The sequence below is a fragment of the Leptopilina boulardi genome, unplaced genomic scaffold (genome assembly GCF_019393585.1).
Source record: "Leptopilina boulardi isolate dan_hultmark-lab unplaced genomic scaffold, ZJU_Lbou_2.1 LbouV2_48, whole genome shotgun sequence".
Lineage (NCBI taxonomy): Eukaryota > Metazoa > Arthropoda > Insecta > Hymenoptera > Figitidae > Leptopilina > Leptopilina boulardi.
This window is the reverse complement of record NW_026137992.1, coordinates 1,458,427-1,479,112: the sequence shown is the minus strand read 5'-3', so window position 1 is coordinate 1,479,112 and position 20,686 is coordinate 1,458,427. Positions and strand designations below refer to the sequence as shown.

The 20,686-nt window shown below is 27.3% G+C and overlaps 5 protein-coding genes across 11 annotated transcripts in view; 2 read left to right on the top strand and 3 right to left on the bottom strand.

Annotated features, from left to right (window-relative positions):
* Nucleotides 1-115: 115 nt before the first annotated feature.
* On the top strand, nucleotides 116-5,439 carry LOC127289626 (uncharacterized). 3 transcript variants are annotated; one of them, XM_051317688.1, is made up of 6 exons: nucleotides 116-472; nucleotides 612-770; nucleotides 4,214-4,279; nucleotides 4,353-4,547; nucleotides 4,620-4,887; nucleotides 5,059-5,439. In XM_051317688.1, the coding sequence occupies exons 3-6, from the start codon at nucleotides 4,220-4,222 to the stop codon at nucleotides 5,322-5,324; spliced, it is 789 nt and encodes a 262-aa protein (XP_051173645.1). In that variant the 5' UTR covers nucleotides 116-472; nucleotides 612-770; nucleotides 4,214-4,219; the 3' UTR covers nucleotides 5,325-5,439. The 3 variants fall into 3 exon arrangements, with proteins under 3 accessions (XP_051173645.1, XP_051173643.1, XP_051173646.1); XM_051317686.1 differs by lacking the exons at nucleotides 116-472; nucleotides 612-770 and adding an exon at nucleotides 3,579-3,690; XM_051317689.1 differs by lacking the exons at nucleotides 116-472; nucleotides 612-770 and adding an exon at nucleotides 3,837-4,014.
* On the bottom strand, nucleotides 822-3,372 carry LOC127289620 (N-sulphoglucosamine sulphohydrolase). Its single transcript, XM_051317676.1, has 10 exons — nucleotides 3,212-3,372; nucleotides 2,961-3,090; nucleotides 2,677-2,813; nucleotides 2,456-2,606; nucleotides 2,147-2,385; nucleotides 1,935-2,054; nucleotides 1,649-1,849; nucleotides 1,408-1,580; nucleotides 1,184-1,330; nucleotides 822-1,070 (listed from the first exon to the last, which is right to left on the bottom strand). The coding sequence occupies exons 1-10, from the start codon at nucleotides 3,312-3,314 to the stop codon at nucleotides 921-923; spliced, it is 1,551 nt and encodes a 516-aa protein (XP_051173633.1). The 5' UTR covers nucleotides 3,315-3,372; the 3' UTR covers nucleotides 822-920.
* A 131-nt stretch (nucleotides 5,440-5,570) lies between the features above and the next one.
* LOC127289622 (methylglutaconyl-CoA hydratase, mitochondrial) lies at nucleotides 5,571-9,542 on the bottom strand. 4 transcript variants are annotated; one of them, XM_051317680.1, is made up of 3 exons: nucleotides 9,317-9,542; nucleotides 6,415-7,195; nucleotides 5,571-6,033 (listed from the first exon to the last, which is right to left on the bottom strand). In XM_051317680.1, exons 2-3 carry the CDS (start codon nucleotides 7,152-7,154, stop codon nucleotides 5,874-5,876), a joined length of 900 nt encoding a protein of 299 aa, XP_051173637.1. In that variant the 5' UTR covers nucleotides 7,155-7,195; nucleotides 9,317-9,542; the 3' UTR covers nucleotides 5,571-5,873. The 4 variants fall into 4 exon arrangements, with proteins under 4 accessions (XP_051173637.1, XP_051173638.1, XP_051173636.1 ...); XM_051317681.1 differs by lacking the exon at nucleotides 9,317-9,542 and adding an exon at nucleotides 9,168-9,316; XM_051317679.1 differs by lacking the exon at nucleotides 9,317-9,542 and adding an exon at nucleotides 8,688-8,891.
* Nucleotides 9,543-9,647: 105 nt separating this feature from the next.
* Nucleotides 9,648-14,637, top strand: LOC127289615 (membrane-associated protein Hem). The gene is made up of 3 exons (XM_051317668.1): nucleotides 9,648-10,447; nucleotides 10,525-12,577; nucleotides 12,661-14,637. Exons 1-3 carry the CDS (start codon nucleotides 9,965-9,967, stop codon nucleotides 13,491-13,493), a joined length of 3,369 nt encoding a protein of 1,122 aa, XP_051173625.1. The 5' UTR covers nucleotides 9,648-9,964; the 3' UTR covers nucleotides 13,494-14,637.
* Nucleotides 14,638-14,787: 150 nt separating this feature from the next.
* LOC127289616 (disintegrin and metalloproteinase domain-containing protein 10) overlaps nucleotides 14,788-20,686 on the bottom strand; it is a 36,344-nt gene continuing 30,445 nt past the window's right edge. The window contains exons 13-15 of one of the 2 annotated variants that reach the window (XM_051317669.1): nucleotides 20,467-20,631; nucleotides 20,201-20,321; nucleotides 14,788-19,273 (exon numbers count right to left, since the gene is read on the bottom strand). In XM_051317669.1, coding sequence (XP_051173626.1) covers nucleotides 19,113-19,273; nucleotides 20,201-20,321; nucleotides 20,467-20,631 — 447 coding nt within the window. In that variant the 3' untranslated portion in view covers nucleotides 14,788-19,112. The remainder of the gene's footprint in view (nucleotides 19,274-20,200; nucleotides 20,322-20,466; nucleotides 20,632-20,686) is intronic. The other variant, XM_051317670.1, reaches the window with a different exon arrangement.

Sequence of the window (20,686 nt, the reverse complement as noted above, 5' to 3'; positions counted from 1 at the left end):
AATCGTTCAGATAAAAACTATTATCTATTTATCATAAAAATAAGCCAATCAACATGAACATCTTAGTTGGATCAACCAATCACGGTTCACCCTAAATAAACTCACAGTGTAAACAGTTAACATGATAAAATTAAAGTTTAAATTGTTGTTCAATTTTAATTAAAAACAAAAAACAAAATTTTTATTAATAACAATCCAAATTATTCATAATAATTAAAAGCTTAATTATTCTCATATTAAATGTGTGTCGAAACTTGTAAACATTAAAAAAAAAAACACTTATTTTCTTTGCAATATTCATGTGATTATAACTTATATGTTAATTGTTATGTTAATTATACGTGGCATTTTAAATGTCAATACATTACTTTCTCTTGGAGGATTTGTTCTCTGTCTCATGTTAATGCTACAATTTAAACAAATTTACAATAATCATGAGAAAAATAATAGACTTCAAGGATATAGACAATTTGTAAGTATTGAGGTTAAGTTGTACACACATATTAGATAATGATTATTTTTGTATTTCCTTTTATTTACATATTTTTTATCTGAGAAATTTTTTATTCATTATAATAAATTCGATTAATATGTGAATTATTTTAATATAGATGCACGAAATATCTGAAGAATTAACTGAAATAGAAAAATCTGCTAATAAATCGTCAACTATCATACATCAACTTAATGAGGCAATTTTTAAACAACGCGAAAGAAAAATGAGGAATATTACACAATCTCAATTGGGAAATTTTTAGTAAATCATAAATGTAAGTACTGTCAAATTTTTATAAAAATAATAAAATATAAAATAAATATCGTTAAATTTATAAAAACATTTATTATAAAAAATTTGCATTATCACAAAATTTGTTCGTATAAAATCAATTGTCACTGTATATTACTATATAAATAGAAATTTAAAAATTCATATTATATAAAGGCATGCATTGAGGATTATCTTTAAAATTTCCAACTGATTGAAACACTCCTTCCGGAGCACAAAGCCATGGATCTTTTGTTTCCTTTTGCCAGTCTAGCAATCTCTTTTTCAAATCAATGAAAATTGCCTGTAGATAAAAATGAATATTCAAAATAGTTACTTTAAATTATAATATAATTATATTATAATAAATGAAACTAGGTAAAATTTAGATAGAGGAAGAAAATATTAGAAATTTACTTTGGTTGATGATTTGCTAGCAATGTTCTTAATTTCTTCTGGATCATGCTTTAGATCATATAATTCCCATTCATCTCTGTAGTAGTAATTCTTTAATGACTTATTCCACCAAAGAGGTTGATTTGATTGTGTTCTATTTAATAAATCCTATTAAGAAATAATAATTAGATAAGAATATAAAATTTATACTAATTTAAAAAAAAATTTCTACACAAAATTTTTACCTGAAAAGTTGGTGATAGGTAGAAGTCTTGATCAATAGGAAAAGGCATTTTATAATTTATATTGTGAATAAGTTTATAACGTTTTGTTCGAATTGCTCTCATTGGATAGTACATGGTAATTTCATGATGCGTCTGACTCGCAAATATTGCTGTTGTATTTTTTTCCTGTGGCTCTAAAAATTTTAAAATGAATTTAACGAACGAGAATAAAGAAAATTAATTAGAAATTATTGGAACTCACCTTTAGTCAATAGAGGAAGAAGTGATTTTCCAGTTAATGAGAATTGATTTTGATTTGAATTACGAGTACGATTTGGATATGAAACTTTGAACCAGTCGAGAATAGTAGGAACGACATCTAATAATGAAGTCATGCTTTTTGTTGCATCATTTCTTCTTTCCTTATGGTATGGAGAAGAAATCATCATTGGTTCTGCAATGCCTGTTAAAAATATTAATATTATTAATTACAAATTTCAGAAATGATGATCTTCAGCATCTTAATTATTGTAAAGAAATAAAATTACCAGAATCGTACAAATTAGTACGTCCATTAGGAAAGGGGATTCCATTATCTGACGAGTAAATCACTAGAGTATTGTCTTTAAATCCAGCATCTTCTAATTCTTTAAGAACTAATCCTACTCCTGAAAATTTGGCACATCATTTTTTTTATAGTCATACTCATAGTGATATTTTTTGTTTTAATTAAAATATAAATTATAAAATATAATTTAACCTTGATCTAATCGAGATATTGTTGTATATTGAGCTGCTATATCTTTTTTTGCAGCTTCAGTATCTTGAACAAAATATGGAACTTTTATTTCTTCCCATTGATAATAAACTGGAGACCAGTCTGGAATTGTTCCCATTCCCTCATCTCCATTGCCAAATTTTTCACAAAAGTTTCCGTATTTTGGATTTTTATGTCCACAACGATGGGGATCGTGAAAAGCAACATACAGGAAAAATGGTCTATGAAAATGAAAATTTCCTATTTTAAAAAAAAACCTTTCGATTAAAAAGGAAAAAAATAATTACATACTGGGATTTATTTTGAGATAAAAATTCTCTAACAAGCAACTTGATTCTCGTAATATTTCTTCCTATTTGAAGAGTCGATTCATTTTCTTCCGTATAGGAAAAATCAAAGGGATAAACTTTATTTGGTCCCACGTGTTTTTTTCCAATAATACCTAAAAAAAAAAATTTGTGTTTTTCATTAATTTGTAAAATTGTTAGTGAAATCAATATTTTTCAGCTTACCAGTTCTTATATTTTTACGTCTTAATATCTTCGATAAACTAGGAACATTTTCAAATGAATTGAAATGATGTACTCCTTGATGTAAACCGTACATTCCATTTTGGTGACTTGGTAAACCCGTTAATAGTGAAGCACGACTAAATTCAAATTTAAATATTGCAAAATTTAATTAACTTAAATTTCATTTAAAAAAAAGTTAGGGATTATTTAAAATCGATGTTTAATGACAGAGTATCTTTCTTACCATGATTTTAAAATAAAAATCTTATTATTACATACATTACCTAGGTGAACAACTGCTGACTGAAGTATAAGCATTATTAAAAATCAAACTTTCTTTTGCTAATTTGTCTAAATTGGGAGTTTGACAAATTTTATTTAAATAAGATCGCATTTCGAAACCTCCATCGTCGGCTGTAATTTAAAAAATCTTTTTCAAAATATACAAACAAAATAATACACAAGTTTGAAAATAATAATTATTTCGATTTAAAATTTGTTTTTAGTAAATCCATTTGGAAAAAAATAACTTTACCCAAAAGTAAAACAACATTTCGTTGTGTTTGCAATTTTCGTCCATTAGAATTTCTGAATTCTATTAAAATAAAAATTAAAATGAAAATAAAATTCTTAAACATCTTAAAACGTTCTAACTGTTGTTGCTATACTGAAGGAATTAAAAGTGAAACTCATCACTAACGTAACTCCAAAATAGATGAAATAATTTTAAGATCATGCAAAAAAATGTTCTTTTAATGTGTCATTTTTTTTTACAATTAATGTAAAAGATTATTTAATATTTTGAAAAATTGCTGATAGATTCTGTAAAGTTTCGTAATTCATTTAGTAAATGAAGAATTTTATATACACCTCTAAATTACGTTCCTGATAGAAAAGGGAACGATATAATGACACTCCCAGTTCGTTTGTATTAGTACCGGCAGCAGCTGAAAGTTGTAGGCCACGTCGTCTCCTTTCATTCCATTTGAAATTGCTTATAAATAAATAGAGAAGGTAATTTTCTGGAGCTTTTACAATTTTCGCCATTTTCTGTAATGAAAGTTTCAAAAAAAAAATTGTTTTTCGCATTTATAAGATAGATTTTTTTAAAAAAATGTGCAAAATTCTTTTGTCATAATTTACCACAGGTGGTTCTGTCGTCAGTGACGTGGGTGTAGGATTATTGACATTTGGTGTTTATTTCGTTGTTTTAAATATTGTTAAAATATTTTTATTTATTTTTGAAATACGAAAGATAAAGTGAAATTACATTTTATCATTTAATTTAAAATTAACAATTTGGAGTATCGAGATATTGATATAAAGAAATAAGAAGGGGTTTGTAAATTACCATAACAAGCTAGGATAAGCACGTGATTGTGTATCATTTAGTTATTTAAGGATCATTTAATTTGTTTCATTTCAACGTATTGGATTATTTATTCGAGTATTTACTCGTATACAATTTTTTATATTTTTTACTTCTAAATTGTATCATCTAAATGCATTTAATTTTTAATGAATCATTATTTTCCAGGTAACTATGGCGAAAAAGATTATTTGTCTATTCGATGTCGATGGGACTCTTACAGTTCCTCAACAGGTAATTTATTTTATTTTACATCATATTTTTTATATTTTTTTCTGAAATTTAATTAGAACTGAAAATTTTACAGGTAATCAAGTCTAATGTTGATAAATTTTTGCAAGAATCAGTGAAAAAAACATTTGACCTCGCTGTTATTGGTGGCTCCGATTTAAACAAAATTAAAAAACAATTAGGTGGCGACGATATTTTTCAGAAGTATAAATATATTTTTTCTGAAAATGGTTTAGTTTCTTTCAGAGATGGTAAACAATTATCGTCCGAAGTAAGTATTAATTTAAGTTTAACTATTCATTCATTTCTTCATTTATAGTAATTTCGTTTTTTTTTTTCGTAGTCAATTCATAAATTAATTGGAGAAGAGGCTCTACAGGATTTTATAAATTTTGTTTTGAAATATATTTCCGAATTAAAATTGCCATTTAAACGAGGAACATTTGTCGAATTCAGAACAGGAATGTTGAATATTTCACCGGTTGGAAGAAATTGTTCACAAGAAGAACGTCTTCAATTCTATGAATATGATAACGAACATCAAATTCGCCAAAAATTCATTCAAGCCTTGAAAAAAGAATTTCCAGATTTAGCATTGACGTACAGTATTGGTAAGTTTATCTCACTTGTTTATCTTTATACAATCGTAAAACAAAAATCATTTATTCAAGATAAAAATTCTTCTTAACCAGACAGTAGAGTTCTCAAAATAAAATTTAATGAAAGCAAACATAAAAGATTTAAAAAAAAATTTTTTTTTAACTGTTTCAATTAATTAAAAGGTGGACAAATATCATTTGATGTTTTTCCTAATGGATGGGACAAAACCTATTGTCTGAAACATATTGAAGGATATGATGAAATACATTTTTTCGGTGACAAAGTAAGAGAAGGTGGAAATGACTATGAAATTTATGAAAGTGATATGACAATTGGACATCGTGTAACTGGTCCCGAAGATACTGTCAATCAATTAAAAGTACTGCAAATTTTAGTGCAAGAATCTGAAAATAAAGAATGCCCAAACGCACCGATGCATTGCGTTTAAATTATTTATTCCACGAAGCATTTTTTCTCTAAAATTAAATTTTATGTAAATAGTGTTGATTTATTTATAGTCTAATTATAACTCAAATCAAATGAATAAAACCAAATGAAAGCAATTTCTGTATTTCTTTTTTCACTTTACTCGACGAAACTTTTAGTTTAAAAATAACTCTTTTTGCTCAAATATTATATTAGCATTAAAAAAATATGAATTTTTAATAAAAAATAATAAAAAGATTTATTCTTATGAAAGGTCATAAAAATTACATTTTTAAAATAGTATTAACAATAAAGATTTAAACTTTTTACTAATTAACAATGATATTCTTTGATAAAATTACATATTACAGCGTAGAAAATAATAATTTTTTTTTTTTACAAAATATTACAATTACCACCTCCCGATAATGGTACACAAGTATCTTGGAACTTTGATTCTTATAAATTATATGCTCTTTTCGTAAAATTAGTTTTGTTTTAAAAAACGCATTTTTGTCAATTTTACTTACAAAAAAAGTCAGTTCCAAATAAGGTAACGAATTTTTTTCAATTACAAACCTCTGTAAATTGGAATTCGTTTTGCAGTAAAAGCTGCAAGACCTTCGACTCGATCCTGCGTTTCCAAAAGCTGAGAAACACATTGTTTTTCAATTTCAAATCCATCCTCAATTGGTACTTCCACTCCTTTACTGATTGCAACTTTCGCTAATCTGAAATAAATTGAAAATATATTTACAAGAGTTAAAATTGTAGAACAAAGTTTTTCCTTCAATTACAACCCTGGGAATTGTGAATAAAAGAATTGTTTATTAAAAATAACCACTTGAGTCATTAATTTATGCTAATGAATACATTGTCATAAGTTAATCGATGAGTTTTAAAAAGACCTTGACGTCGTAATAAATAAAACAATTACCGGCATTTTCCATACTTCTTTTATTAAAATGATAAAAATTTTAAAACATAAATTATATAATGAGGTATGTTGGAAAAAATTCTTTTAATTTTAAAATATCTAATTTTTAAATTTGAATTTTTTAAAAATATTTTTATTGTGTAAAATTATATAATTGTATAACAAATGAACTTACTTTACTCCAATAGGACCATTTGGTAAAATTTCTCTTGCGATTGACAGTGCAGCTTGATAAGCAGCATCACCATCCTTATTTTGTGGAACAACTTGATTAACAAGTCCAATTTTGTGTGCTTCTTCACCATCAAGAACACGAGCTGCAAATATAAGTTCTTTGGCTTTTGCAGGTCCCACAACTCTTGGCAGTCTCTGAGTTCCACCTGCTCCAGGAATAATTGCCAATTTGGTTTCGACTAGACCCATTTTTGCTTCAGACGCTGCTGTTCTTATATCAGTAGCTAGAGCAAGTTCCAAACCTCCTCCAAGTGCAGAGCCATCAATTGCCGATATAACAGGCGCCGGTAGGGATTCAACATTATTCATGAGATTTCTTAATGAAGAAACAAATGGATTTACTTCGGAATTATCCATTTTCAATCTTTCCTTTAAATCTGCGCCAGCACAGAATATTTTTGGTACCAAACTACGAACAATGAGAACTCGTACTTTATTGTCTTGACGAATTGTCGAAATTGCTTCACTTAATTGTGACACGAGATTTTTTCCAAATGCATTCCGAGCTTCTGGACGATTTAATCCTATGACTGCAATTCCATTATCCTTGCCATCAAGATATTTTATTATCACTTCTTTACTGTCGTCTTTCGTATTGAGCATTGGTTTTGCTGAGAAAGCTCGAATCATTGTTAAATTATTGAAAATTGATTGCACTTTAATTTTACTTGCTAGAGACATTTTTTTTTCTTTTTCCTGATATATATTAATTAACGAAAGCTCTGAAACAAATAGATTTTTTTTTTATTAATTAAAGAAATTAAATTTTTTAAAAAAATTTTTTGCCAAAACGTGCATATGTTTTGCACGTGAATGGTCGCGTTTCACGTGCAGAACGCAAATATAACCACAAGTGTGATTAACTATTTTATCTTATCAGATTGTAGAAAAATTAAGGATAAAATCTTTTGAAAATATAATTATCTTTTTTTTTTTTTTTAGCAAATTCTACGTCTTTAAAAATACCTGTTTTCTTACGGCAAGACAACAGATCACTATCTCGATGATTCTATATCAATATTTTTTTCGCTTCTGTTACCCAAAGTTGCCATATCAAAATCTTATAACAAAAATAACATAATATAAAGGAAAGAGTTTTTTTTTTTTATCACACACTCTTAAAATTTGCAAGGGTCAAAAAATTTCAGAAACTTAAAAGTCACTCTTAGGTCAAAAAAAAATGTTTGCAAATCAAATATAAATACATAATTGTTTAAATTATACAAATAAAAAATTTGCTTCTAAGTAAATAATTGAAGAAAAATGTTTCACGAACATGAAAAAATATAATACTTTTAAAAATTATTTTGTTAAATAATAAATCACAAAATTTACGTAATGATCTGACTTGACAATAATATATATTTTAATTTACTTGTTTTTGTAAAATTTAATGTTTCAAAAAATTGTATTTTTTTTCAAACAAAGTCCATAAAATAATGTTTTTAATACTTAAAAAAACTTACTTTTATTGCTAAAATAAAAAATAATAGTTTGCTTATCAGACAATTACATATTATGTATCATTGAAAGACTATTTTAAACGCAAATAATTAAAGTGTAATAAATTTCAATATGCAATTTTTCAATATATGTGACCCTGGAAATATTTTTTAAAACTGAAGTTCAGATAACTAATTTCAAAAATAGAAAGAAACTGGAATATTTATTATTTTATATCAATTTTTTTTTAGAAATGTTTACTTCAACTTTATATAAATTTAATATAGTAATTTAATAAATAATTTATTATATTTATTGTAATTTATAATTACTTATATAATTTTCTTGAATAATAAAAGTTTTTTAATTTTGTATTCTCGTCGTAGATAAGGAGAAAGTGTATATTAGAAAATATGAAAGATTTTAGTTTAAAAATATAATTTTAAATTAAATTTTCTAAATAGGTATAATTTTTTCACTAATTTTGCCATTAAAAAAACCGTCCTTAATAATTTTATGAAAAAATAAAAAATTCTTTTCTAAATTACAGATGAATATTATATTCTTAGTGAAATTAAAGAGACCGCTTTCGCATTTTAAAAAGTTATTGAGAAATATGTTTATAGTGTATAGTTACTTTCTCATATATATATATATAACACATGAAAATAATATCAATTAATAATCTTAATTTATTGTTAATTTATTTATAGATATTTTTAGAAATTATTCTCAGTTTTTTGGTGAATATTTAAAAAAAATTTTACTTACATTTCAAAAAAATGAATACAGAGCGTTAAAAAAAATGCGTAGCTTCACTTAAGACAGGAGATTTTTTTTGTGTCATGATTTTTCGATATATTATACTGTAAGGGAAAGTGATGAAAGTTCAAATAAAAGTTCAAGTTTTAACTGCGACAAACAAACCTCCTAAATGTTTGGAGTTGCGCGCATAACTGAATATAAGAGGAGAGAAGGGCGTGTAAATGGAAACGCATAGTAAAACCGGTGCCGTACGTGCCGGTGTTGAGAATGTTGAGAGATCTATACAATCAATTTTGCTATCAAGGACGTGTTTTTTTATAATATTTCTGAATATGAATTTATGACATAATTGCATTAAAATTGCAATAATTCCTGCGCTTTTTTTGATTATAACAAAAAAAAATGTATATCATTATTGAAGTATTTTAAGAAGTAGATATTTAAATAAAGTGATTTTCATTTTTAAAAATACAATTTTACGAGTACCTGAAAAATTTTTGAACCATTTTTTTTTAGTAAATTCTGTTGTTTATTATTGTTTAGTAATAATGACATGCGATGTTTTTGACCAATATTTTGAAAATTTTTTACTAAACTAGTTTTTAACAATACAATATAATAATATGGAAAAGTACTTGAAAAAGTTGAATCCACTTCTTGAAAAAAGCACTACAAAACTGCTGAGTTAAGTTTGATAAAGAAAGATCGTCACTGCATAAATATAATGATAGAATTACATTAACACTTTACATCATAATTAATTATAATTAATACGTTTCTTGTATTTGTAACAAAGGTGGTTTGTTTTTATAGACTTCTAACTTATCGTCTTTCGATTTTAGTTACCATTTTGACACTTATCGATGGACAGTAAAATTATTCCCTATATTTTAAAAACTACGGAACGGAACGGAATTTTCCTATAGGGAATTCCATATTGTTGGTACTTTTAATTCACTAGTTTCCAATTTCACGACATAAAAAAGATTGGTGTTTCGGTTTATAGTGATTCACTACTGTCAATTTTTTTTTTAAATTCACTGTGCAATAAATTTTACTACATCTTAAATATTGTTAAAATTTGTTTATCTGATAAAAAGTATTATAATTTCAGATTATAGAACTTTAGCTCAAATTTTAATTATTTTTGGTTAAAGTATATAAGAACTCGGGGTGGGGCATTCCTGTCACACAGGAAATTGTGCAGGTGAATGAAACCGCATTGATCATGATTATTTCGTGAGTTTTTCTATTAGTAAATTTATTAAAACAAAATAAAAATCATGGCACGACCGATTTTACCTAGCCAGCAAAAGCTGGCTGAAAAGTTAACTATTTTAAATGATCGTGGAATTGGTATGCTTACACGTATATACAATATTAAAAAAGCCTGTGGGGATGCTAAATCTAAACCTGGATTTCTTTCTGACAAATCATTGGAATCATCTATAAAAACAATAGTGAGGAAATTTCCTAATATTGACATCAAAGGATTGCAAACAATCACAAATTTAAGAAATGAAATTATCAAATCACTGTCATTGTATTATTATACGTTTGTCGATCTTTTGGATTTTAAAGATAATGTTTGTGAATTATTAACAACAATGGATGCTTGTGGAGTTCATATGGATATTACTATTAATTTTGATTTGACAAAAGGATATTTGGATCTTGTTATAACTTATATAAGTTTAATGATACTACTGTCGAAGGTTGAAGATCGAAAAGCAGTTCTTGGACTATTCAATGCTGCTCATGAAATGGTGAGTGAATTATTTGTTTAACGTCAAAAGAAATTAAAATAATATTTCTTAAATGTAATTTTTTTTTTTACTTCTAGGTGCATAGCCAGTCGGATCAAAGTTTTCCACGTCTGGGACAAATGATTATGGATTATGATTCGCCATTGAAAAAATTGTCAGAGGAATTTGTGCCACACTCGAAATTATTGAAGAATGCTTTAACATCATTGTGGCCAATATATCCTGGAAGAAATTTAACAGCCGATACGTGGAGAGCAGATCAGAAACTCAGTCTCGTGGGGAGTCCAGGACAAATTTTGAAAGCAGCTGCAACTGATACAATGTCATGTGAAACATTAAATTTGGATCGAGTTGAGAAATGGATAATTCTCGGTTTTACTCTTTGTCATTCATTTCTCAATCAGGAACAACCTAATCAACTTTGGACAACGGCTTTGGAATCCGGTTGGGTCCTCGCTCTCTTTCGCGATGAAGTGATTTATATTCATCAATATATTCAAGCCTTTTTTGAAGGTATCAAAGGCTACGGCAAGAGAGTCTCTGAGGTGAAGGAATGCTACAATCATGCGATTCAAAAAGCCAGCTATCGTCACAGAGAGAGGAGAAAATTCCTGAGAACAGCTCTTAAAGAATTGGGATTAATTTTAACTGATCAACCAGGTCTTTTGGGACCAAAGGTGCTTTTAATTTTAATGGGACTCTGTCACTCGAGGGACGAAGTTCTTTGGCTTTTGCGTCACCGTGACAATCCTCCAAATCAAGGCAAAGGCAAAGGTCGTGGAGGCGAAGACTTGGTCGATAGACAACTTCCAGAATTGCTCTTCCATTGCGAGGAACTTCGTGCTCTTGTTAGAAAATACTCTCAAGTTCTTCAGAGATATTACGTGCAATTTCTCTCTGGATTTGATGCACCAGCTTTGCATCAAATGATCCAAAATCTTCCAGTTTGTCCCGAGGAAGAGGGAGCAATTTTAAGCGATTTATGCTCACAAATTGCAAGTCTCACTGTTAAACAAGTCGAGGATAATGAACTTTTTGATTTTCGAGCATTTAGACTCGATTGGTTTAGACTTCAGGCCTATATGTCAATTTCCAAGAGTGGAATGAATCTCGCTGATAATAGGGAACTTACTTCCTTTATGGATACCGTTATTTTTCACACAAAAATGGTTGATAATCTCGACGATGTTCTTGTTGAAACTTCTGATCTTTCAATTTTTTGTTTTTACAGTAAAATATTCGAGGATCAATTTCACATGTGTCTGGAATTTCCAGCTCAAAATCGCTATATCGTTGCTTTTCCTCTTATTTGCAGTCATTTTCAAAGTTGTACACACGAACTTTGTCCAGAGGAACGTCATCATATTAGAGAGAGAAGTTTGTCAGTTGTCAATATGTTCCTTGATGAAATGGCAAAAGAGGCAAAGAATATTATTACAACAATATGTGATGAGCAGTGTAATATGAGTGATAAACTTCTTCCAAAACACTGTGCAATTCTTATTTCACAAACATTGAATCGTAAGAAGAAAGATAAGAACAAGAAGAATATGATTGAAATTCACAAACCAGGAATTGAGAGTTACAGAAAAACACGAGAAGAATTAACAACAATGGATAAATTACATATGGCCTTAACTGAACTTTGTTATTCTATTAATTATTGTCCAACGATTAATGTTTGGGAATATACTTTTGCCCCAAGGGAATATCTTCATCAACATCTTGAGAATAGATTTGCTCAGGCTTTAGTTGGAATGGTCATGTTCAATCCTGATACAAGTGAAATAGCAAAACCATCGGAATTATTTGTTAGTGTACGAGCCTATATGAATGTTCTTCAAACTGTGGAAAATTATGTTCACATTGATATTACAAGGGTTTTTAATAATGCATTACTACAGCAAACACAACCTTTGGATAGTCATGGAGAAAAATCAATTGCCGCTCTTTATACACAATGGTATTCGGAAGTTTTATTAAGAAGAGTTAGCGCTGGAAATATTTGCTATTCTGGAAATCAAAGAGCCTTTGTCAGTCTCACTGTTGAAGGAGCAATTCCTTTCAATGCCGAAGAATTTTCTGATATCAATGAACTGCGAGCTTTATCAGAACTTATTGGACCTTATGGTAAGATTTTCTATTATATGAAATCAAAATAAGTTTTATAATAAAGATTGATAATTAATATATTTTATAATTTTATTTTACAGGAATGAAAATGTTGAATGAGACTTTAATGTGGCATATTGCGAGTCAAGTGCAGGAATTGAAGAAACTTGTCGCTGGGAATAAAGAAGTTTTAGTTGCATTGAGGACAAATTTTGATAAGCCAGAAGTGATGAAAGAGCAATTTAAAAAATTACAACAAGTTGATAACGTTCTTCAAAGAGTGACAATTATCGGTGTAATTCTTAGCTTTAGACAACTCTCACAAGCTGCACTTGTTGATGTTCTAGAAGAACGAATTCCATTTTTATTGAGTTCAATTCTTGATTTTAAACATCATCTTCCGTCTGGTGATCCAATGAGAGTGGTTTCGGAAATGACATCAGCCGCTGGTCTCACTTGTAAAGTGGATCCAACTTTAACAACAGCTCTTCGAAGTCAAAAAGCTGAAGTTGATGAAGATGAACATATTCTAGTTTGTCTTCTAATGGTCTTTGTAGCCGTTTCAATTCCTAAACTCGCGAAAAATGAAAATTCATTTTATAGAGCATCACTTGAGGGTCATTCAAATAATATTCACTGCATGGCTACTGCAATCAATAATATTTTTGGAGCACTATTCACCATTTGCGGACAAAACGATATTGAGGATAGAATGAAAGAATTTCTTGCTTTAGCTTCTTCAAGTTTATTGAGATTGGGTCAAGAAGCTGATAAGGAAGCGACAAGAAATAGAGAATCGGTTTATCTTCTTTTGGATCAAATTGTTCAAGAATCTCCATTTCTCACTATGGATCTGCTTGAGAGCTGTTTCCCTTATGCATTAATTCGTAATGCTTATCATGATGTTTATAAATTGGAACACGCTCAACCTTAAAAGACTTTAAAATCAGGGTGAAAAAATTACTTCACCATTAAATCGTATTTTTTATTTATTTTTTTTCTCCTATTGAAATTATTTTTAAACTAGAGTAATCTAGTTTGACACGTAAATTTGTCAAAAAGGCTATTCTTGAAAAAATAAAAAAAAAATTGTATAGAAATGTTTTCAATGAAATGTTGCTGAGTCAGCAAAAAAATTGCAACCGTTTGTAACTTACGGAAAAGTGCAAAATGTACAGTTTTTTAGATTGTTACGTAATATTTATAATTAATTTTATTGAAAACAAGTTTTTCTCACACGTTCTTCGAATTTTCTTTTTAATTCTAAAAAAATTTCTTTCATTGAATCTTTTGAAAAAAATACCTTCTCTTTTGCAAAAAAAATATTTTTATTCTTTACATATGAAAATCATTGACATTGTTTCTTCTTTTTGGAAATTCATTTTTTCCTCCGCAAAAAATTTCAAATATCAAAAATAAACCAAATGATCAAAAAAAAAAAAAAAAAAAAAAACGCGAATCTATATTTTTTCATAGACTTCAAAAGTTAATTTCTTTCGAAAGAATTTAATTCAACAGATATTTACAAATTTAAGAAAAATCTTACATCATATCTAGTTTATATTTAGTCTGTCAAATCAGACTGAAATTTTTCACGTCTTTACAAGACTAAATCGACTGATTAAATTGAAATAAATTTAAAAGAAAAAAAAAATTAACACAAATTTCTGCGTGTATGTAAAATAATTTAAGAAAAATATTTTTTATTTGTGAGTTGCCAGCCCCTTGCACCTTTACTCCCTTTTTATATTCTGAGTATGGAATAGCAATTTCACATAGGAATTACAATTTTTCCAAATGTCTATCGCTTTATTAAATGGGCAAAAACTCTATTTGAAAGTGTGGTGATGTATGAATAAAATTTAATTATTGTTTAAAACAAAATTGAACCAAAAGCATTTAATTCTTAAGTTTTACTCCAGTATTTGGTGTATCACTGTGAAAACGGTATTGTCCATAACATTCTTTAACTCCAGTGTACTTTTACACGACTAATATTGTATTAACCACAAATTTTTTATATGTACAATACAATAATTTTACAATAGTTTATAAAATAAATAAAATTTAAAAGATTATTGTTGGTTTTATAAATTTGGCCTATGAAAATTTTAGTTTAAAAAAAATTCTTATACTTTTTGCCTTAGAGGGAATACTTATTGTTTCAATAATAAATTAAAATAATAGAAAAGTTATCTGAAAAATAGTGAAATAAAAAGTAACACATATAAGTGTAAAATGTATGTTTTATTTTAATTCTTTACAGTAGTGTTTTTCGTTCTTGAATCACATTAACGTTAACAAAAGAGATATTCACAATTATAATTTATTTTTATTTATAATAATATTCATAATACACGCGACATCCTAACATTTTTTTTTTGTTTTTGTTTTTTTTTTTTTTTTTGAAAAGAGAAAAATTTGAAGCTACATTCGGGTGATTGGTCAGTATCTTACTTTATTTAGGTACACAATGAAACAAGAAATCTCAACTCTATTGAGCGTTGATTAAAAATGAAAATCGTCGAAAGTAAAAAAGGCCACTTGGTGGTTTATGATATCCAAGCAACTTTTTTTTAAAAGAGTATTCTCGCATTGTAAGTAGACATAGTTATTCACGAGGAAAAAAGATAAAATGTTGTTGAAATTATGTTAAAAATGCTCAATCATAATTTAATATATAGGTCACCGTGTGTTTTTACATTTTTGGATTGATAGAAAAAATATAACTCTCAATTTTTTTTTTGTTTCTTATCTTTCTTGACACATTATATACATGTGATAGAACATTATGCTTCAGGTTTTTTTTTTAATGAAATAACGTTCCTTCTTCCTGGCTTTTTAAAGAAAAATTAATAACTTTTCGGGATGGAAAGTTAACTTTATGTCATAAAAAATAAATTGTTAAAAGAGGAACCTCCGAATTAAGCCTCTAGGGATGAAGAATTTATTATAAGAATAGGAAATGCATTTTTTTTTTTTTTTGGTTTCCTCTCACGCAACAAATAATTAATTGAAACTAATCAATTTACGGTCCCGTTCTTGCGATTCGTTGGATTTTTTCCATCCATTCACCCTTTAATTGAAAACTTTACCAAAGTAAATGGCAGTGAAATTTGTAATATCTTGATAATATAATTAAAACATCTAATTTTTTAATTAAATTTAAACATTTAATTATTTTTTCTTTTCATTACGTTGAGCTCTTTGGCAGTTTCTGACAATGATATAATGTTAAAAAATGTTACTTTACAAAAATGTTTTAACAAAATTAATTAAAATTACTAATCGCCTCTGAGTTTATCTATTAATATCGAACAATTATTTTCTAAAAGCACAAAATTTTGTACTCTTGATATAAAAAATGTTTGAGTTTCAACAAAATCATTTACTTGTCTATTTTAGAAATTTTTAAATTAAAGTAATAAAGTTTTTTTCTTTTAATCAACTCGCAGAGATCGCAATGAACGGGACCTGATGCATAGTTTAAATTTCTTAACTATATAACAAAATAAATGAATTTGTTAATTAAGAAAATTGATTCGTTATTGAGGAAACGCAATTCTTACGCATCTGCCAGAAATTGAGACACATTAAAATATTTCAAAAGCTTCAATTTGCTTTCTCACCTATTCACACTCGCGTTCAACTCTCTCTGTTTATCTTGAATACAAAATACAGAATAATATGTCGACTATAATACAGGTTTGATATAAAACAAATATTTTTTTTTCGCTATACCGTTGGTAATTGTATAATATATATATATATATATATGTTAAATTATTTACAATGGTATTCACACACATTTTCTTTAAATCTCTTTTTCAAAATTACTTCCGATTCATACCTTTTTGTTCGTTCATTCTTTTACATTCTTTTCAATAATCATCACATTGCGTCTATTGTACATTTCCCCTTTCAAATTCGCAAATCATTGCGACTTTCGATTGGCCCTTCTCTTTCCAAATATTTTTTTTTAATAAACGTCCTCAAAATTTTCAGTTAGTTACACACAATAATTCAAAACTGTGTCGACTTCTTTTTTTTTAAATTAAATATATCTAATAGAGGACAATAAATTCATAAGAAAAGAATATTTTAGAAATCACGTTTCTCCTTTTTCTTTTTGTCATCTATACAAAATACACTAAAATACGTGCGCCTAAGAAAAATTCAGTCATTTAATAAGAAATTTCTAATTCTCTCATATAAAATACTGTTTAGACAAAGTCTCATATAACTGGAACGTAGCTATATCGTCATTTCTATTTAGAAAAACAACGAATATAATTATTTGAAATCAAGTTCGATTCATACAATCGATTCTTTCATTATTTGTGCTTAAAGTTTAAAAAATATTTAATAAAACTCATATTTTTCAGAGTTAATGTTCATATTAAAAAGAAGACTAAGAATTTTCATTTCTATTTTTCTCAAAAACTTAAGATTTGAATTATACTATTTAATTGATTAAAAAGAGAGCATTTTTTTCAATTTTAAATTAGTCTACTAATAAAATTTATTATTTGCCCATTTGAAGTTAATATAACTATAAAAGGCATTAAGCGAAAAATTATCGTGATGTGTTCAATCAGCCTTAAATTTAAATGCTTTTTTACAAAACATCGTATAATTATAATACATTTATATTATAATTTAACGAATGAAAACTTTTCCTAAAAAAAACTTTAAACGTAAGATTCACAATCATACTTAAAATTAATTTCATAGTTCATTTTTCCTGACGCATCGTAGATTTTTCGACAATCGATCTCTTTTTTTTTTTAATAAGCTACTTTTTCACATAACAGACAGACGCTTTTTTTTTAATGATAATTAACACTACAATTCCTATTAAAGGGTAAATAAAGGTTTCGCTTAAATTATGTAATGTACAATTTTTTTTTGCTTTAAATTAAACGTAATCTATGATCACGAATAATATTCAACTAATTAATAATATTACAATAATGATCGTAATCAACACAACCATTAACACAGAATCATTAAGACTGTTCGACCCATTCGTATAATTTCAAGTTTAGAAATTGAAACATATTTTTTTGCAAGAGCCTTCATTACATTTTACAAAACGAATTTACATTTTTTTTTCTTATTGTAATAATTTCAAAACGTAAAAATTATTGAGGAATTAAAACTTATCAAAAATATCGATAATTGAGTAAATAACAAATATTGTTTAATAAATAAATGAATGGTTCTTGCAAAAAGCGTTGGAAAAAAACTATTTATCTGATTTAAAAAAAAACATTCTAAAAATTGGTTTATTGAACACCCTTAAGGTTCCTTTTAAAAATAATTTTTCTCTCAAGTCGATATTTATTATTGATGACTCAATAAAAAGATATTTTTACATGGAACCAAGATAATAGTAGTAATAAATTTTCTTTCTTATTTATATCTTTTTTTCCCTATTTAACATTAGGAAATTTTGCATCAATTGGCTAATAAACTGTAGTATAAGAATAAGATGTACATTACAGCGAATCTCGTACTATAATGTTACAGAGATCAAACAAATGACCTTTAAATATTTTGGTAATGCTGAAAGCCAGATATTTCTTTATAGTCAGTCGATATTTGCAATGAAATCTGCCTTCTAGTAAAAAAAAAAAATCTACCAATTATGAAAAGAATTTAATTTGTTAAATATCAATATAAAGAGATGTAAAATTCAAATAAAAAAAAAAATTCTTTTAAAATTGGTACCTACAAATTTTTCTTCTACATTAATATTTAATGAATTAATAATTAGATTTCATTTTAGCAATTCTTTAACAGCTAAACTTCAATCACCGAGAATAGATCATAAAATTAAGAACTATAAAAATCTTGGCCTTGAATTAGTGCGATTACAAAAAACGAGAACGTCGCTTTTTGAAATCAATGATATTAAGAAATTAAATATATACAAGAATATTGTGTTTTTTTTTTAGTAAAGCAAGAGGATTTTTTTCTTGAAAATATAAATCTCATTTTCATGTTTTAATATCTACACAAAATGGGACTTAAAATTAAATCAAACTGTTCTAACAAAAGAAAATAAATTTTCTTTTGGATTTTTAGATTCGAAAACAATTTTTTCGGCAGTAAAAATTTATTTAAAAAAGAAGAAAAATGAATATCTCCAGAAAAAAAATACCTGGCGATTTGGAATCATTTTGAAATGAATTTTTCATTTCATTTATTCGGATTTTGATCATCGAGCATTCATTTGGTCTTTTAAAATCATTAAAGAGATTAAGTAGTCTTCGTGAACGATTCAACAACGTAAGGAATAGATCATTGCAGAAGTCATGAAATCTACTGAGAAAGATCCTTACAATATAACTGACAGAAAATACTTGCCTCATATATATATAAGTATAGACTTTGATCATTGGCGATCATCTTTTAATATATATTTTCTTGTCGCTTCTAGATAATTTGCTGAGGCAAATTATGTCACTATATAGTTCTTCAAGCTACACAACGCTGATTATCAAATTTTTTCTTCTTTTTTTTTTTTTACAGTAGCAGTCTATATTCATCAGACCTTGTTGTGATGTCTCATCTCATAGGCTGAGGACCTCCCGCCTCCCCCGGAGCCCGAATAGGCGCCGGCGTACAATTCGGGGTGGTTGGAACGACTGTGGTTGGCTGCTGGACCGCTACTTGGTGACGCACTAGCTGTGGGAACCGAGTGATATCCTGTTTAAAAGTTTAGAAATATCTAATGTGACTAAAATAAAAAAAAAAAATTGAAAAAAAACCCACATATACACAAGCTGGAATGAAGGAGGTGCGTAAGTTAATTTTAATAGATATTTTATCTCAATTTTTAATTACCTTGCGATTATTATATTAAAATTAGATCTAAAAATCTAAAAATGAAATATAGTGTTCCTTGTAAATAAAATTCAAGTTATTTTTTGTATGAATGAATTAAGTCCATGAATTTTTAAAAATGCACTGGAGTATTGACTGCATGATTAAAAAAATATATCTTCTCAAATTCTGAATAATTCAATCCAACTTGAGAAATTTCAATAATCGTCATTCCAGCGTAATTTCTTCATAATTAAAAAAAAAATAATACATAAAATATAAAGCATTGTTGATCTTTTTTCAGGTAAGCGTTCTACTGTTTTAGGAGCAAATACATGAATGTCAAGTGCATTAAAATGATTTAAATTTATATATATACAAATTGAAAAACATTATTTGATGGAAAAAAAATCGCTGAGGCCTTTTTATTAAGTGCAAGCGAATTGTATTCGTGAATTTGCTCCTATTTATGAGAATATATTAGGCCCCAGCTCACCTCTGTAGTGGAAGGGTAGTGTCGATTAGTGATGCGCGTCAATCAATGCGAGAAGGATGCGAAAAGGAGAAAAATCTAATGTAGTTGCGGGTCACTCCAAAAGAAGGTACAACAGTAATTTTCAATTAAGTTTGTTCTCATATATTTTAAAAAAAATTCTCTAATTATATAAATTAATTAATAAAATTGAAATACCAAAAATATTACTGTCATATCAATAGAATTTTAGGAATTTAAAAAAAAAATTCATTTGAACAAACTTTATTGAGATTTGTTTTTTTAAATGTAATTTAAAATTTATTTAACAAACATACCTTTAGGATAATATTGAGCACCTCTTCTTTCACCGTAACCATGAGAAGGTCCTCGAGTTCCTTGACCTCCTTGCCTTGGTGGAACACTTCTTGGACCTGCACCTCCGCCATGTGGATGTCGCTAAAATTTTTATATATCATTAATTCACTGAATTACTTTATTTTTTCGTATATTTACTTTTTATTTACTTATTTTTAGAACTTAAATATTTAATAAAAAAGTATTATATCAAAATTTTGTCAAATTAATTAGGATACTTATTTACCATGCGTCTCAAAGTGTTCATCGGCCTTCTTAAAGTATCGCTAATTCTTCTAGCCGGTGGTTTCTTTGGATTATTCGAAGGAGTATGAACAGCGCAACATTTTATGAAGAAACCCATGAAAATAATAAAGGCTATTCCCATCAATACAACAGCCCACCAATATTCCTGTTAAGAAAATTTCATAGTAAATATTTTGAATTCTTAAAAATAAAAATTATTT

Coding starts and splice junctions, on each gene's coding strand:
- LOC127289620 (XM_051317676.1), bottom strand. CDS start 3,314: ATGTTTAAGAATTTTATTTTCATTTTAATTTTTATTTTAATAGAATTC. Junction 2,814..2,960: donor GTCAGCAGTTGTTCACCTAG/GTAATGTATGTA, acceptor ATTTGAATTTAG/TCGTGCTTCACTATTAACGG. Junction 1,071..1,183: donor CTAGCAAATCATCAACCAAA/GTAAATTTCTAA, acceptor TTTTATCTACAG/GCAATTTTCATTGATTTGAA.
- LOC127289626 (XM_051317688.1), top strand. CDS start 4,220: ATGGCGAAAAAGATTATTTGTCTATTCGATGTCGATGGGACTCTTACA. Junction 4,548..4,619: donor GTAAACAATTATCGTCCGAA/GTAAGTATTAAT, acceptor TTTTTTTCGTAG/TCAATTCATAAATTAATTGG. Junction 4,888..5,058: donor AGCATTGACGTACAGTATTG/GTAAGTTTATCT, acceptor ATTAATTAAAAG/GTGGACAAATATCATTTGAT.
- LOC127289622 (XM_051317680.1), bottom strand. CDS start 7,154: ATGTCTCTAGCAAGTAAAATTAAAGTGCAATCAATTTTCAATAATTTA. Junction 6,034..6,414: donor AATGGTCCTATTGGAGTAAA/GTAAGTTCATTT, acceptor AATTTATTTCAG/ATTAGCGAAAGTTGCAATCA.
- LOC127289615 (XM_051317668.1), top strand. CDS start 9,965: ATGGCACGACCGATTTTACCTAGCCAGCAAAAGCTGGCTGAAAAGTTA. Junction 10,448..10,524: donor TCAATGCTGCTCATGAAATG/GTGAGTGAATTA, acceptor TTTTACTTCTAG/GTGCATAGCCAGTCGGATCA. Junction 12,578..12,660: donor AGAACTTATTGGACCTTATG/GTAAGATTTTCT, acceptor TTTATTTTACAG/GAATGAAAATGTTGAATGAG.